Genomic DNA, 16507 nt, shown 5'->3' with positions numbered 1-16507 from the left:
TTTATCTTTTTAAAGAAGTCATACATTTTAAGTTGTACGTAAGGAGATGTATGGATCAATGAGAACTTTGTGAATGAGGGAAAAGACGGTTGTATTATTGCAGTAAATATATAACTTTTCAATATTATCAGGAATCATACAACTGTCTAAATCTTTAAAACTCTTTACTGGTAGTTACTGCAACAAAGTACTATATTTTGCTTTTTTTTTTTTTTTTTTTTTGAGACAAGGTCTTATTATACAGCCTTGACTGGCCTGGAATTCGTTTTATAGACCAGACTGGCCTTGAGCTCAGAGAGTTCAACTCACCTGCTCTTCCTCCAGTCTTGAAAAAGGCATACACCACTGTTCCTGAACAAATTAAGTACTTTTTAAAAACATGCTCGCTAAAAACCTCTGCCCACCAGTGTTGTCTAGAATCTTTCACTTGCAAGAAATCTGACATCAGATGGTGACAGAAAATTACAAAATCTCTGGAAATGAAAAGCCTATCTGATGCAGCCTATCAACATACCCATTTTCACTCCAAAGTAAAAGGCATTTATAGATATTAAGCACAAAAATCAGAATTTTATGAAATGTTAAGGTTCCTTTCTGACCACTTAATCTACTACTTTCTCTGCTTAAAATATATTTTTATTTTTATTACCCAGCAGAAGTAAAATTGGAAAATTACAGTTTTCTAATAAAGGAAAATGTTTTATATGTGAATAGAAAAGTAGAATTGCAAAGAACACAACCAGGATATTTCATAAAAGAACATCTTTGTCAACCCAGTGTTGTAGCCTCACAAAACAGGGTTTAGAGATAAGGATGTCGCATGGGTATTAGCCAGTGTACCCTGAAGAAATTGCACAGCGCTTATGTGCTCTCTGTTGGCTATTTCCTCCAAAGTAATCAATACATTCATTGTATGTTTGCTTTGTGACACTGAGAATGGCGTGGGAGAGGACCATACTGGTTAAGTCCTGTACTGTAAAATGAGCCATTGCATCTGAGAATTCCACAGATGCAGTTGGAAACTGTTATCATCTGAGCAGATGTTTGCTTCCATGGGGAGCAGCACACCTGTGTGGCTTCTGTGATTAGCACTGTTCTCTGAAGCCCAAACAGCTCTCGCCGTTGCTATGGAATACTGCTGTGGCCAAGTTCTGCCTTACAGGGTTTATCAGGATGCAGTTGAAAGATGTCTTCCTACTTGACAATTCATTGTTTTGAAAAGTTATGCACCCCTTAGTAACAAAACGAACGCAGATGCTGATTATGGCCAAGTATTCTGCTGGGATCTTTTAAAAAATAATGACCCCACCAATTACAATATATTATTCCTAGTGTCCAGCAAGGTACTAACACAAAATATTCATTGAATCTATATTTTTAATCAAAATTGAACCTAGAAATCAATATTCAGATAAACCAAAGGCAGGACCAAGCACAGTGACAGCTGTAGACCTAATATAATATTTACACACAAACACTGAGAAATTTAAAACAATATGTTTTGCACATACCCCTCGAACCAAGGACCTTGAATATTTATGTTTCTCATATTTGCTAATGTATGACTTTTAAGGGGGTTACCTCATAAGCTTTGAGTAAAAAGGATATGACCTCATTTATAATTGACTTTAAGGTTTAAGTCTTTGCTTTTATGGTCTGTACTTTTTTTTTACTGAGCACAAAAGGAAGTGGCCAATGCTGAGTTCCTTCCACAGATGTGTTCGTGAATAACTGGGTTTGAATTCTCATATAGGTGTATGCACATTGAGGATTAAGCTACTCTGTGTTTAGATTGAATTGTGAACATTTTCCTGGAAGAAAAGGGATTTTTCACATAGTTTTAGGAATAAAGGCATATGTGATATAACCGGAATAATGCTCGCTAGAGTTTCAATAGGGAGAAGCTTCATGATCGGAGCTTAAGCAACAAGAGACAGCAGGTGACAAAGATGAGCCTCCCCACATCTCTGCCTGATTTCTTTTCATAGTTTTGTACTAGAGGAAATAAGGGGATACAAGGCTCAAAAGAGAGTCACAGTTCAGATAATTTATAAAATAGAGGAAGCCGTCAGGAATACTCTTGACCCACAATGTAGTTAGGCAGTTGGAAGAAGAAGGGAAATTTCACAGTCTTGCTGCCATGATGGATGGAATCACATCTGCATCAAGGAACTGGCTAGAAAGCTTGCCAGTGGTTCACATAAATGATGTGAGTGCAGAGAGAGAAAAGTGGGGACAGCTGCAGAAGGCATCTGGGAGGAGATCTAGGTATCTAGAAGGTGTCTGCTTCTGTTCCAAGCATTAGTCAGAATGCCAACCACCAGCCTTTGACGCCTGGCACCACACAGGTGAAATGGGACAGTTGCATAAGCGACCAGCAATTAACAGAGGTTCGGTTCATGAAGATGAGATTCGGGAAGACATTAACAAGGAAGGGTAATGTGGAAACTGAAAGTAAGGGGAACTGAAGGAAGATGAAGTGCAAACCCACACTTCATAGGATTTTAAAGAAGTTGGCTATGCATTGAAAGCCATCTGGCATGCAATTGGGAATGCATTTTCAACATGATTTCAGAGTCAAATGGAGTTTAAACTAAATGTAATCCTTACATTTTACTCTCTTAATTTTGTCTGTCTGTATAGTGACGTTGATCTGCTGTTCTATGTATAGACAGTTTGGTGAATCCAGGCCTTCCATATGCTGATGTGGAGAGTAGGGGTGGGAGAGGAGCTCTCTATAATAAGAATCTCAGACAGGCACGTTGGGGTGAGTTCTACATCTAAGGTGCTATACAAAGAGAACAAATATTTAGAATAGAACCATAATGTATCCAGACCACGCTGAATCAAAAGATAACAATTCTATATTTGGAAAAACCTTACACACGTGTAACAATAGAGACACTTTACAAAGATTTGGGGGGAACTTCAGAAGAGTTTTTCAAATCGGAAGAAATGGAATTTATCAAAAAAATCTCCTATGAAAGTTAACAAGCGTATTATTTTACATTTTTGCAAAATTTCTTTCATTGATGAATGTTTTATTAATCCAGAGAACCAAACCTATCAGAAGTTGAGCAGTTTCAATCCACTGTGAGTCTTAGGGACCTAAAGCGGCTGTTTCTCTTTTATGTTTCACGCCTGTGTTGAGCGAGGCAGGGGCATGTTGACTCTGCCTTCTAAGTACTCTAATCAGCGGGTAGGTAGCACAGATTTATTTCAGCTGCTGCCACAGGTGAACGAACAGGAACAGTTTCTCCATAATGTTCTTCATGCAAAATGTTTTCTCTCAGTCTCTTTCTACTTTCAATTGTCTGGTAGATTGAGTTTGTTTCCATTTAATTGATGGATAATTGGCTGTGCCAAACGGTAAATCCATTTGCTCAATTTGGTTGATTTGAAAATGGGTGTGATGTTTCTCAGCCAATTTTAAATTTATTTGAAATAGTTATCCGTGATGTGATCTGGGTAAAAGGGATGTGAGCTATTGGCTTTAGGATATTTTGGAGCTCTGGGTGTGATCTGTTTTCAGAATGTGTCTTCCTTGTGACTTTGTGAGCATGGATTAGCAGTTCCTGGGTGATACTTTTATATTTTGTACCTAAAGTTTTAAGTTTATCATTCTTACTAAAGTATTTATATATATTTCTACAAGATAGTCATGAAAATCATCATACTTAAGATCAAGATAATTGAACAAACTACAATAAATTACTTTAAAAGTCTGGTTTCAAAAGCTACATATGTATTGTCTAGTGAGTGATCAATTTCTCTTCTAGCTAGAATATTATCTAAATTCAACCTAAGCTGAATTGTGACCATGACATGAACAATGACGTGGAGGCATGGTAGCAGAAATACAGTGTTGTTATTGAAAAAGGGCAGTTGTTTAATTTATTAAGAACAATTCTTTAGCTGGATGTGGTGGCCATACCTGTCATCTCAAGACTTGAAAGGCAGAAGCGGAGGGATCAAAACTTCAAGACCAAAGGGCTGGAGCAATGGCTTAGATATTAAATATTCAAGGTACCTAATGAGTCTGTGGCTAGATTGGGCTACTTCAAATTGATTTTCAAAACAGCTAAATAAATAGAAAGTATTTGCTAAAGTAAAGACAATATTTAATTTTCAATTTGAGATATACAAACTTATTGTGTGCAAATTTTTTCTGTATTTTAGTTTGTGGTTAGTTTTTTTTCCAAAAGATACAGGTGAGGGCTGTCTTAATATGTTAGCTCCTAATGTTATATTTGAAACCAGACGTGTCAGTGAGACCTCAATTGCCTGGCAATCGTGAGGCCCTGGATTTGAACCTTACAGCCACCGAAAAGAGAAGTCAAATGCTGTCCTCATACAGTGTGTCTAGGGTCTGGTTATGCTCTTCTACCAATTGTCCTACTGGTTGGTCGTGCATTTGGTAATTGCTAAATCCTTGCAGGGTCCCATGCTTAGTGTTTCTTTAGTCCCTCTCCTTCCTATTCCAAGTGTCACCCAAATTTAGGTTTTCAGATTTCACATCCTAGGACAGCAAGCTAGCTTTGACCTATTTATTGCTCTTCTCTCTGCTCGGCTAACACATCTGTCATAAAGGCTTTCCTTTTTAGCATTTTATTTTACTTTATTATACATTTTTAGTTAAAATATAATCGCATCACTCTCCCCTTTCCTTTCCTTTCCTTCCAAGTCCCCTGAGTCTATCTTTATTGTTTGGATGAATACAGATTCAGGACTGACCACTTCAAGGAGGCTCCTTCCTGGGATATGCTCACTCTCCCTTCTCTCGAAGATCATGTTATATATAGTTCTTTGTCCAGAGGTATAATCAGGTGAGATTCCCCACCCCACTTCCATACTAGCAGGTCTGTAGATACTGTTATTGTTCGGTCTGTGGTAGATTTCCGTGTGACAAACTATCCTGGGAAGACATAACACGTGTATGCTCACCCCAGATAAGAAGTCAGCAACAGACCAGAGTATGGATCGACCAAAGTCCAACTTAGTGACCAGGGTGCTCTATTGGGGTTGCTTCCAGGTATGTGGATGAGAGGCTGCTACAGTAGAAGCAGAAATGAAGACAGTTGCACCACCAAAGCTCACCCCAATAAGGGTGATAAATCCCAGCAGCTGGCGCAGACCACAGATACTACAGACTACAAATGCAAAGTCAGAGTCCTTTCTAGGTAGCTAGTTTGTTCCATCTTTGCTTTGCAGCTCATCTCTGCTTCTTTCAGGCTGCTAGATTCTTCCACACAGCAGGGCTTGGTTTAGCATTTCCTTTGGAGTCTGGCCTTTCTCAGAGTGACTCTCAGCCATCATTACTATTAATCCATTCTTTGGAAGGGAGGTAACTAAGGGTCCTGGTCAGTGCCAGGGACTTCCTGAAGCTATGTTGTATTGTTTCCTGCCTATCTAAAGGAGCTTCCTTGAAGAAGGGCTTCTCCTTCTCTTAAGGCATTCTGTTGTTTTACATGCCTGTAAACAGCTCACCCTAAACTCTCCTGCTGTTTTCTTTTTCTTTTATATCCTAAATAACAAGTTTCCCTCCAAATTGGAAGGCTTTAACCTTGGCTGAAAGCGCCAGACACCAACTGTTCCACGGTAGACTTTCTGGTTCCTGGTTGGTAGAATCTTTCTACCCCTTTTCTGTGTTATTCCATGAACCACGGAGGCGTAGACTATAAAGTGAATGTGTCCATTGGGACATGGATATCCATGGGCTCCCAATGACCTGCTAATTATCGTGTCTAGTTGTAAGTCTCTGTGAGAGTCTCCATTTACTGTAAAGAGAAGCCTCTTTGAGGAGGGCGACACCTGCGCTTACCTGTAGATAGGACTTAGAATAAAGTAAATAGGTATGCCAACCCAACCAAGTGGCACTACTAAATTCTCTTGTACGATCCATGGCCTCACTAGCCATGGGAATTTCCTAGCAGCAAACTACCAGGCATGGTTTCTCTCCTCCTGGGTGGGCCTTGCGTCCAGTTAGATGCTGCTGGCTGCCACCACCATGTGAGTGCCACTTGCTACAGCTCCATGGATACCCTGCCACGCCGGTCATTGTTGTGGATCTCAGACTTCACAGCTGGTTAGGACTAGTAATTGCTTCCCCCCCCCACCAGCAGCTCCTGAGATGGATGGATGTATATAGATAAGCATATATGTTGTGCATAACTTTATGCAAATATAAAACCATAAGATTCCTTGGAGCGTTATCAAACAGCTTTAGAATTACTTGTCCCTCCTCTCTCCCCGTGCTTCTGTACTGACCTTCCTTCCTTTGCTGGGACCCTCCTTCTCATCCCACCATGTCTCGCTTCCTGTCAGCTGCATCCTGCCGTTTCTCCCTCCTTTGTTCCCACTCACCAGCTTTCGTTCACACCTAAGCATCGTTTTCCTTGGGCTTTCAGGAAGTATTTCAACATTTTAAACATTTAAAAAGTTATGTACATTTAGGTTTTCAAGTTCTCTTGTGAAAATTACGTTTTTTGCTGTCTCATACAAGACAAAGGCAGATTTCCAATTACATTTTTTACGGAAAGGTCTAGCCACAAGAAAATGAATGCTAAGAAGTATATATCAGAAGAGCATCTTCACACCCGTCACAGATACGTGAGGACATCAGTCAGCAAAGCCGGTTTTCCTCCCTAAATTGCGTCCATTCAAGCTCTGTCTCCGAAAGAAAGACACAGAACGCAGAGGGGATGTGCAGGCTTGTTCTACTTTCCCAACACACTCTTGAATTGAAGCAGGCCAGAATAAAATGCGCTTATTGAATGATGCGTCTATCCTCTTGATTCTGGGTTATTGCAAATAAAAGCCCTAAGAATGGCTCGCACAACCCTCTCTCTCGGGAAAAGCAATTAGTGAAAATACGGAAGAGACCTACTTTCTCAGCTCTCATTCAGTCTTGAAACAAGGAAATGTCTCAGGATCCACTTCATAGCTTGGATAGTAGTGGCTCAAATATTCACACCTATGGAACAAAAAGAAAACTAAAACAATGACTTATCTTCCACAGGAGTGGAAAGAATTTCATAAATACCTCTCAATAGTGGCCTCAACATAGCTTAGAGAAAAAAGGCTTAGATTTTGAATTAGACCACCTAATTTTTGAATTAGAAAGCTAAATCGCTTTCTTTTGATCAAAGTGGAAATGATGGGGTTTAGGGACTATATAATATTATTTAGAACAGAAGCTATTTAGTAAGTAGAGGCCCAGAACTGCGCATCTTTAGAAAATTCAAAAGCTTAACTCTGCTATAAATATGAAGCAGCTGTAGAAAGGGTAACGTTGCAAACTTTCCATTACGTGTGAACTCTGACAAGTTGGAGAGGGCTCTGGTTCTGCCTTGTGAGGCAATGTCTCCTGAAGCACAGGTTAGCGTCCAATTCCCTGGGTGCAAGAGGGGTGACTGAACCCCTCCACCCTTCTCCTCCACCTTCCTGGTTCTGATGTCACCTGTGTCTGCCACTCATGCTTAAACCATATCTAATGTGGTGACTGCCACCTCACTGTGATGGAAGGTGACATTTCTTACTTTAAAAACAATAAATCCACCCCGATTCTAAGTCTAATCAGACTGATTCAGTCTAGTGAGATGTCATTGTATCGTCATCCTCTCTAAAAGCAGCTTCGTTCTTCTTCCTTCACTTTTTTCCCCATTAGTCATTTCCTGCTGATTCAAATCCTCCCAAGGACAGCGTTGCCTAAAATGCTCCTGCACTGGAAAAGTTGCTGAGGTTGCCGAAGCAAAACCAAACCATGACGTTTGGTTGAACATGAGAGATTTAGAGATTGCAAACGTGTAATTTCAGAGGAGTATTTTGTCAGGAACTGGAGAGATGGCTCAGCAGTGAAGGGTAGTACTGTTCTTGCGAGGACTCAAATTTGGTTTTCAGCATTCGGTTCATGGCTTCACAATGGCACATAATTCCAGCTCACTGCGGACATCCTCTTCCTCCCTCTGCTAGACGCCAGTGGACAGACTCACAGACAGACATATATGCGTGTGTGTGCTGAAATATAATCAAAAAATAAACCTTTAAAGATAAACTCTTTCTGAGTCACTATGTACTTCATTAAGTAACACTGCATGTTTATTAAGCATTTTCTCAAAGGGTCTTCTATAAATGCCTCAGAAATTGTCCTTTGTATTTTTTTGAAGCAGTCTTGGAAAAATCATACTGTAGATCAGGCTGGCCTTGCCCATAATCCTCCACCCGCCTCTGTCTCCCCAGGATTGGGATGAACGGTGTATGCCACCAAGCCTGGCTGCTGGGGAAGATTTTTCTTCATCTTTTTGCTGTTTAGTCTGTACCCCACCTCTCTGACCCACTGTGTACATGTGGACAATGACTTCAAGAGGACATTTTCCAGTCCGGTGAAAGCTCTCTGACTGAATCTTTTGTTTTTTAAGGTCTAGTACATGGCTAAAGTAATCCACAAAATTACTACTGGGATCCTTCCATTCTATACTCCTATAAAAACACAGCCAAGTGACTATGCCCATAAACGAGTCAATATTGTAATCATCAGCAAGTACAAAGTGTTCCTGAAAGGCAGAGCCCTAGACCCAAAGCCAAAAGATCTATATTATTGCTCTGCTTAAGCCACTGCACCATTTTGTAATTTTCTTAAGAACCACAAAATACATAAACTGCCATTTTCTATGAAATGGTGATTATGCTTACTGTATTTTCTTTTTGGTGTGAGATAATGACTGTTAATTTTAGTGGTTAATATTTTCCTAAAATTAGTTAAGCCTTTCAGAATCTATATAAATGTGGGTCTATTGATATGGATAAAAAGAAATTTTTCAAATATGTGTGTAACCTCTTTTGAAGGAGGAAGTGGGGCAACCGCTGCATATTTTAGTGAAAAGAACACATCAGGAAGTGCTCAAAAAGTTGTTGAAAATAGGGATAATTTGACAGTTACACTGCTTGAGATGTGTTATCCAGCTAAAGAGATAATAGGACCCAGTTCTGCTAAAATTAAATTATTCATTCTCTTTATAAATATTAACTTAAATGAAAATAGTATATCAATGTTAAATAAAGGAGTGACTTAATTTCAATAAATATTTTGTGCATTGATTTATTTTTAAAATTTCCCAGGTTAAGAAACTAAGTTAAGTATTAAGAGATTAACTATGTATCATTTTAAGGCTGTATTTCCTCTTTAAATTCTACTGTTGTCTTTAAAGCAGGAGGCAATCTGCTTTCTATCCATCCTTCTTCCTTATATGATTCATTCCATCTGGTTAATCCTCTAGTTTCTTCCCTTATTTCACTTGTTATTTTCTTTCTTCTCCTTGCATTGTTCTTTTAAGTCTTTTAACCTATTCCATATTCAGGGCCTTGATTGTTTCCCAATGACTGTTTCCTTTAGACAGCAATACACCCTTTCACAGCACTTATTCCTTTCCTGTTCATCCTGTAATCAGAGTTGTCTGTCCGTGAAGTGCACCTAAATGAGCTCTATCAGCATATAAGATCATCAGTAGTTCCAGAATTATAAGATACTTCATTGGTGTTCTTTAGCTGTGAAGAGATACCATGACAATGGCAACTCTTAGAGAGAGAGAGAGAGAGAGAGAGAGAGAGAAAAGAAAACATTTAACTGGAGTTTGCTTACCGTTTCAGAGGGTTAATCCATTATCCTAATAATGTTGAGCGTGGTAGCACGTAGACAGACATGGTGCTGGAGAAGGAGCTGAGAGCTCTACATTCAGATCAGCAGGCAACAAGAAAGACACTAGATCTGACTTGAGTATTTAAACCTCAAATCCCACCCAGTGACATAGTTCCTCCACAAGGCCAACCTACCCTCACAAGGCCACACCTCCTAATAATGCCTCTCCCTGGTGACCAAGCCTTCAAATCTTATTATTATTACTCAAACCACCACATATACATTATGTAATATTGCCTTAATATTTTTCTCTATAATATTCATTAATCTTATTTGGTTTTTGTTTCCAGATGTTTCTTATTCATTAATACTTTCATACCAAGATTATCGATTATCAGTATGAGCTGTAGTTTTCATTTTCACTTCAAATCTTATTTGGTCTAATTTTGAAATATATACTTTGTATCTCTCTACCTCTATTGCCCCCTTTTCTTTCTTTCTAATAGAGTCTCATGTAAGCCATGTTGACTTGAACTCACTGTTTTGCTGAGGCTGGCTTTGAACTCTTGAGCCTCCTGTCTGTACCTCCCAAATGCAGGGATTATAGGCATGTGCCACAATATTCGCTTTATTCTCTTTCTTTCTAATTCTATGTTTGTGCTACACTGCAGAATTCCTTTCTGAGTAGCATTATTATTATTAGTTCTGCAAATTGGCCCATATAGTCATACACATCTGTAGGCTACCAGATGATATTTCTTTTTCATTATTTTTATTGAGCTATACATTTTTCTCTGCTCTCCTCCCTTCTTCTCTCCTCCCCTTCTATCCTCTTCCATGGTTCCCAGGCTCCCAATTTACTAAGGAGACCAGATGATATTTGAATTCATGCATACATTATGTGCCATTCAAATCAGGTTAATCAGACCTATCACTCAAATATTTATGATTTCATTGTACAGAAATTTTTCAATCATTTTTCTCCTAACTTTAAAATATTACCTTTTAAATGCAATCAAAGAAGCATGGGTTTCAAGACATCAAGACACAGACGTTGTTTGAAGTCTTTTTCTGCTGCCATTGACCCCTTATTCCAAAATATTATCACACATCTCCTATGTATACGGTGCCCTGGGATCTGGAGCCAGGGCCCTCCCTGTGAAGACAGGAGACACACAGATTTCTTTCCATCTTCACACAAACGTCGGCTTCAGAAGACAAAGTCACTCAAAAGAACCTGCTTTAAGATGACTTCAGTAAACATGTCCTTTTCTCTCTTCAAGGAGAAATTTAAAAAGCAGGTTAGAAAAGTCTTTACACAGAGGGAAACTTATCAAACGCTTTACAAATATCACATGGCGGGGGATGTGAGGTTGAACTCCCCAGAAGCAAGCAGACAGTGTGAGGGCTCGGGAACTTTAATTAACAGCTTTTTCATCTCCCTCTCTGCCAAGTGAGAAGGCAGGAAGCAACAGATAATTGGTGCTGGAGTTTGGGCCCAGAAAAGACAGCTTTGGCCTAGAAAGTGTATTTCCCAGAGGGAAAATGCTTCGGTAACTTTAAGGCTCTCACTGATGTCCACCTCTGTTGGCTCCAAGTAGTGTGTGACTCTTTCTCCACTGCACTTTACGGTGAGAATTCTCGTTCCAAGGGAGCAGGTCAGGGAGGGGGCGTGGGGAGAACAGAGGATCGAGGAAAGTGACCATTTGACCCTGTATGCATGTATGAAGAATATCACAATAAAGCCCAATATTCTATAGAGTTCAGATATAATGATAATAATAATAATAATAAGTGAATTTCTCTCCCTTCATCTCAGGGATGGTTTGATAAATGCAGGACACCTGTCGGTCTTTCTGTAGCTTTGAGACAGGGATCCAGTCATTGGTAATGAGTTTACCCACCTGTTTGGGTTTGGTTTCACTTCCTCTTTTGAGAACAGGTCAGAGTGTTCAATCCAGCAAACAGAGGAATGTCTTCATAGCCTGAAGGATCTTCAGCTGTGGTTCACCGTAACTGTTTCACCTGCCTGCTAAGACTCAGAGAGCCCCGTACTGATGACCTAAGGCTGCCAGGCCGATCATCCACTTAGGACTGAATTCCATGGTCCTCTTTTGTGGCCTACTCTTCTCTTTTCCTTGCAAACTTCTGCAATGTGTGGCGTAGTCAGGGATGCTGCAGAGCTGGACTTTGCTGGGCTCTGTCTTTCTAGCTCTAAATAAATGGTTTTAGGTTCTTTGATAAGAGACTGACTACAGGTTTTCCTTGCTTGGACGCTAATGTTTGACACTTTACTCTTTTTATTTTTCTATTTTCACTGATGTTAAAGATTGTTATTCTAAATGTTGTCCATCTTTTTTCATTTTTACATTGGACTTACTGAAAAAGACCTTTTAAAGATCGGATGGACTGGAATGGGTTTGCCATTCTTTCAGAATGTTTTGATAGTATTTTGTCTGTTTATGTGTTTTCTTTTTTTTTATTAATTAATTTATTTAATTATTAAAGATTTCTGCCTCTTCCCCGCCACCACCTCCCATTCCCTCCCCCTCCCCCAATCAAGTCTTCCTTCCTCCTCAGCCCAAAGAGCAAGCAGGTTTCTCTGCCCTGTGGGAGGTCCAAGGACCACCCACCTCCATCCTGGTCTATTAAGGTGAGCATCCAAACTACCTGGGCTCCCACAAAGCCATTACGTGCAATAGGATCAAGAACCCATTGCCATTGTTCTTCAGTTCTCAGTAGTCCTCATTGTCCATTATGTTCAGCGAGACCGGTTTTGTCCCATGCTTTTTCAGACCCCGGCCAGCTGGCCTTGGTGAGTTCCCGATAGAACATCCCCATTGCATCAGTGTGTGGGTGCACCCCTCGCAGTCCTGAGTTCCTTGCTCGTGCTCTCTCTCCTTCTGCTCCTCATTTGGGCCTTGAGATTTCAGTCTGGTGCTCCAATGTGGGTCTCTGTCTCTGTCTCCTTTCATCGCCTGATGAAGGTTAATATCCAGGAGGATAACTATATGTTTTTCTTTGGGTTCACCTTCTTATTTAGCTTCTCTAGGATCACGAATTATAGGCTCAATGTCCTTTATTTATGGCTAGAAACCAATTATGAGTGAGTACATCCCATGTTCCTCTTTTTGGGTCTGGTTTACCTCACTCAGGATAGTGTTTTCTATTACAATGGGGATGATCTATCGGGAACTCACCAAGGCCAGCTGGACTGAGTCTGAAAAAGCATGGGATAAAACCGGACTCGCTGAACATAACGAACAATGAGGACTGCTGAGAAGTCAAGAACAATGGCAATGGGTTTTTTATCCTACTGCATGTACTGGCTTTGTGGGAGCCTAGGCAGCTTGGATGCTCACCTTACTAGACCTGGAAGGAGGTGGGAGGTCCTTGGACTTCCCACAGGGCAGGGAACCCTGATTGCTCTTTGGGCTGACGAGGGAGGGGGACTTGATCGGGGGAGGGAAATGGGAGGCGGTGGCAGGGAGGAGGCAGAAATCTTTAATAATTAAATAAATAAATAAATAAATACCAGGTCACTATAAAATTCAGAATCTTTCTTCCTATTCCTTTATTCGTCCATTGAAATCTCTGATTAAACTATATCCTCCTGGTGGGTGAAAAATCCTGTGAGCCGAGACGATTATTTAAAATTTCTAAGTTTATATTTTGTTTTGAGCACACCTGCCAACAATGTGCTCTCGAGCATTTGTTCTCGGGCTATATTTGTGCTGTTAAAAATTCAGAAGAGTCTTGATTATGTGGATTATATTTATCAGCGTTAGAAATGTAAGATTCTCACTTAAAAATAAACTTACATTCATGCTTCGGCATTTTATACATACCGTATCCCTTCTGCTGGCTAATCCCAAAGTAGAACAGTGAACCAAATTGGAGTTGGTGGATGAGTTCATGAATTAATGGATAAACGGGTAGATTAATAACAGGTTTCATGTGGCATGAAATGTTCCTTCAATCAAAGAGAAAGGTAAAACAGAAAAAGAAATTAAAATGAATCTAGTTTATGATTTATATCTGTTGTAGGAAGTCTTGCAGCTTGTGGTTACCCACCCACTGGGGCATGGCCTTTTATACTCTATAAGCCAATAGGTCCGCTCTCTTTCCAGCTGCTGGATTCGGTTTCTGTTCTCCATTTAAGCAGAGGATTTTGATTTGTGAGTCTACCCCTAAATAAATAACCATCTATTTCTCAATTCTGAGCTAGTGTGGGATTTCTTCTAAGCATCCTTCTTCATTTGGCACCCATGTGGAATCAGACTCTAGGCCTCCTGGCTGGATGGTCTAATGACCTAGCTGGTTCACGGCCCAGAGAGTCTCCCAACCCTGCACACTTGGCTTGCTTTTACCTAAGCGGTACTTTTGCCTTATACAGTTTTATCATTACACACCACAACTGTCTATATCAACAAAGGAAACAGGAACTGGAAACTCTATGCAGTGAGATTTGTTATACTACCATGTATTCTTGAGCAAGCTGATGATACCCAACTGTTGGCGAACAATATACCACATTTTAAAGCCTTTCTAATGTCTATATGGTATATTAGACTTTTGTAATTTCCTTGTCTTTCTTCCTACAAGGTCATCAGTCAAGACCCTACGGCGGAGTGGCACATCTACTTAGTTTCTTGTATCTCCCTGGTTGCTAGGCTACTGTCATATTTAGCATGCTTTGTTACAAGAATCTGAGTGATGTGATCTCATGAAACTATTTAGTCCTTGAGGGTTTGGACTGCGCCTCATATCCATAGCATACAACAAAGTGTTTAATGCTTGATAAAAATCCCACAAGTGAACATACGGAAGTGATTAAGCTAAGCATTTAACAAGTAGCGCTGATGCTTCCTCAACTTGTTTTCGTTAAATCTTCTAGCCAAAACTCAAGTAATGGGAGAAATCAAGCTAGCCCTGAAAAAGGAAATGAAGACAGATGGCGAACAACTAATAGTTGAAATTCTCCAGTGCAGAAATATTACCTACAAATTTAAGTCTCCGGATCACTTACCAGGTATCTAGTTCCATGATAATAATCAAGATATCTACTAATTGACTAGAACCATGTCTTAAATATTCTGAGAAATTCTACCGAGATTTTTATGTGTGCATGAAATACATTAGAAAACATCTATGAAACAAGAATTTACTGCTCACTTAAAGGATAAAATCATTTTCCTAGCCTTCAGCTAGGAAATTTTCCAGCATATAAATTAGAGATTTTTAAATTATAAATTTATAAATTTTAATTTATATAATTTATAATTTCTAGTCTTCAGCTAGATTTTTTAAGCATATAAATTGGAGAGATACATTTAATAAACAACAGGAAAACTAACTTCAATTTCTAAGAAAGCTGTATACTTATAATCACTTTATGCTTTCTGCAACAAACTGTACAATTTCCTGTGCTTGTGTGCACCACCGTACAACAGGAAGCACTAAGAGTGGTTAATGGACACTTACCGGGATTACTTCTTGTTTTCAGATTTATATGTGAAAATATATGTGATAAACATCTCTACTCAAAAGAAGGTTATCAAGAAGAAGACAAGGGTATGCAGGCATGACCGAGAGCCTTCCTTCAACGAAACCTTCAGGTTCAGCCTGAGTCCTGCGGGTCATTCCCTTCAGGTAACTGTGTCCTATAATAGTGATCAACTTTCTCATTCACATTATATGTGTTGCTCATTCAATTAGTCAGTGTTTAAATATTGATCATATACTATATAATAGTTAGTCACTAAGTATCACCGCAGGACCCCTTTGAACCCTCTCAGTCTGTTCAGTCCATCCAATCACCAGCCAATCCTTTCGTCTCTCCTGCTAATTTAGGTGGACTGCTCTTGCTTCCACACTCACACTCACTCTTGGCTCCTTTCTTTGGTGTTTGCAGCATTTTTGGTAGCTCACCTGGTCCGTTTCTCTCTGATGTCATTTCAGCACACTGCTGCCAGAGTTTTCTTTATTAAACTGTGTTTGCTTTCCATTAATACTATTCAGTAAAACATCATTTTTCTTGCATCATTCAGAGTCTTCCACCGTGAGCTTTAGTCTTGGGTCTTATTCGCTTTCCCACTCAGTCAGTACTCCAGACACTTTTGAGTTTTTTTAAGTTAAGCCTTGAGTTCCTGCCTCAGATTTTCCTCTCCTTCAGAGCTTCCTTTTTATGTCTCACCATCTTCCATCTTTCGGTGTACGTTCTGACTGAGAACCCTAAGTATACTTCAGAACACATTCACGAATTATTTTACTTTTTATGCGACTCAACAAAATTTCTCCTATACAATAATGTATGTGTTCACCTACCACTATTTCTCTATGGTAAGGCCTAATTTTCATTATCTTTTCCCCTGCCCTCTAGCAGAGTTATTTTTACATAGCATGTCTTCAGTAGACAAGGGAAGGGGGGAAATGTGGGTAGAGGGGAATAGATGCAGCTAAATGAAGCCATTTCGTGATGGAGAAAACATAAGTAACAAAGACAAGTTCAGGGCTGCAAGGATAACTCAGTGGTTCAAAGTATATACTGCTCTTCCAGAGGACCCAAGTTCACCATCAGGGCCCACGTCAGCTGGCTCTCAACCCCCTCTACCTTCAGCTTCAGGAGCTCTGACACTCTCTTCTGGACTCACCAGACACACATACATGTAAATTAAAGTTTTAGCAATATATATATATATGTGTGTGTGTGTGTGTGTGTATAATCATATATGTGTGTGTATTTATATGTGTATATATATATAAATATATATTTTATATGCATATATATTTGAAAAACAAAGTTAGGCTTCACTGAAAGAGTTAGCTAAAATGAAGGTAGGAAGGAATAATATATTAAGGACAATACTCTAA

The 16507-nt window shown here is 39.6% G+C and overlaps 1 protein-coding gene across 3 annotated transcripts in view; it reads left to right on the top strand.

The window, feature by feature from the left end:
- The window catches only part of Pclo (piccolo presynaptic cytomatrix protein), a 298837-nt gene that overhangs the window by 277412 nt on the left and 4918 nt on the right, over window positions 1-16507 (top strand). For all 3 annotated transcript variants that reach the window (XM_057758809.1, XM_057758808.1, XM_057758807.1), the window contains 2 exons: window positions 14532-14666; window positions 15141-15286. In XM_057758809.1, coding sequence (XP_057614792.1) covers window positions 14532-14666; window positions 15141-15286 — 281 coding nt within the window. The remainder of the gene's footprint in view (window positions 1-14531; window positions 14667-15140; window positions 15287-16507) is intronic.

Source organism: Chionomys nivalis, chromosome 26 (genome assembly GCF_950005125.1).
Source record: "Chionomys nivalis chromosome 26, mChiNiv1.1, whole genome shotgun sequence".
In the NCBI taxonomy this organism is placed as follows: Eukaryota; Metazoa; Chordata; class Mammalia; order Rodentia; family Cricetidae; genus Chionomys; species Chionomys nivalis.
This window is presented reverse-complemented; position numbering and strand designations above follow the sequence as displayed.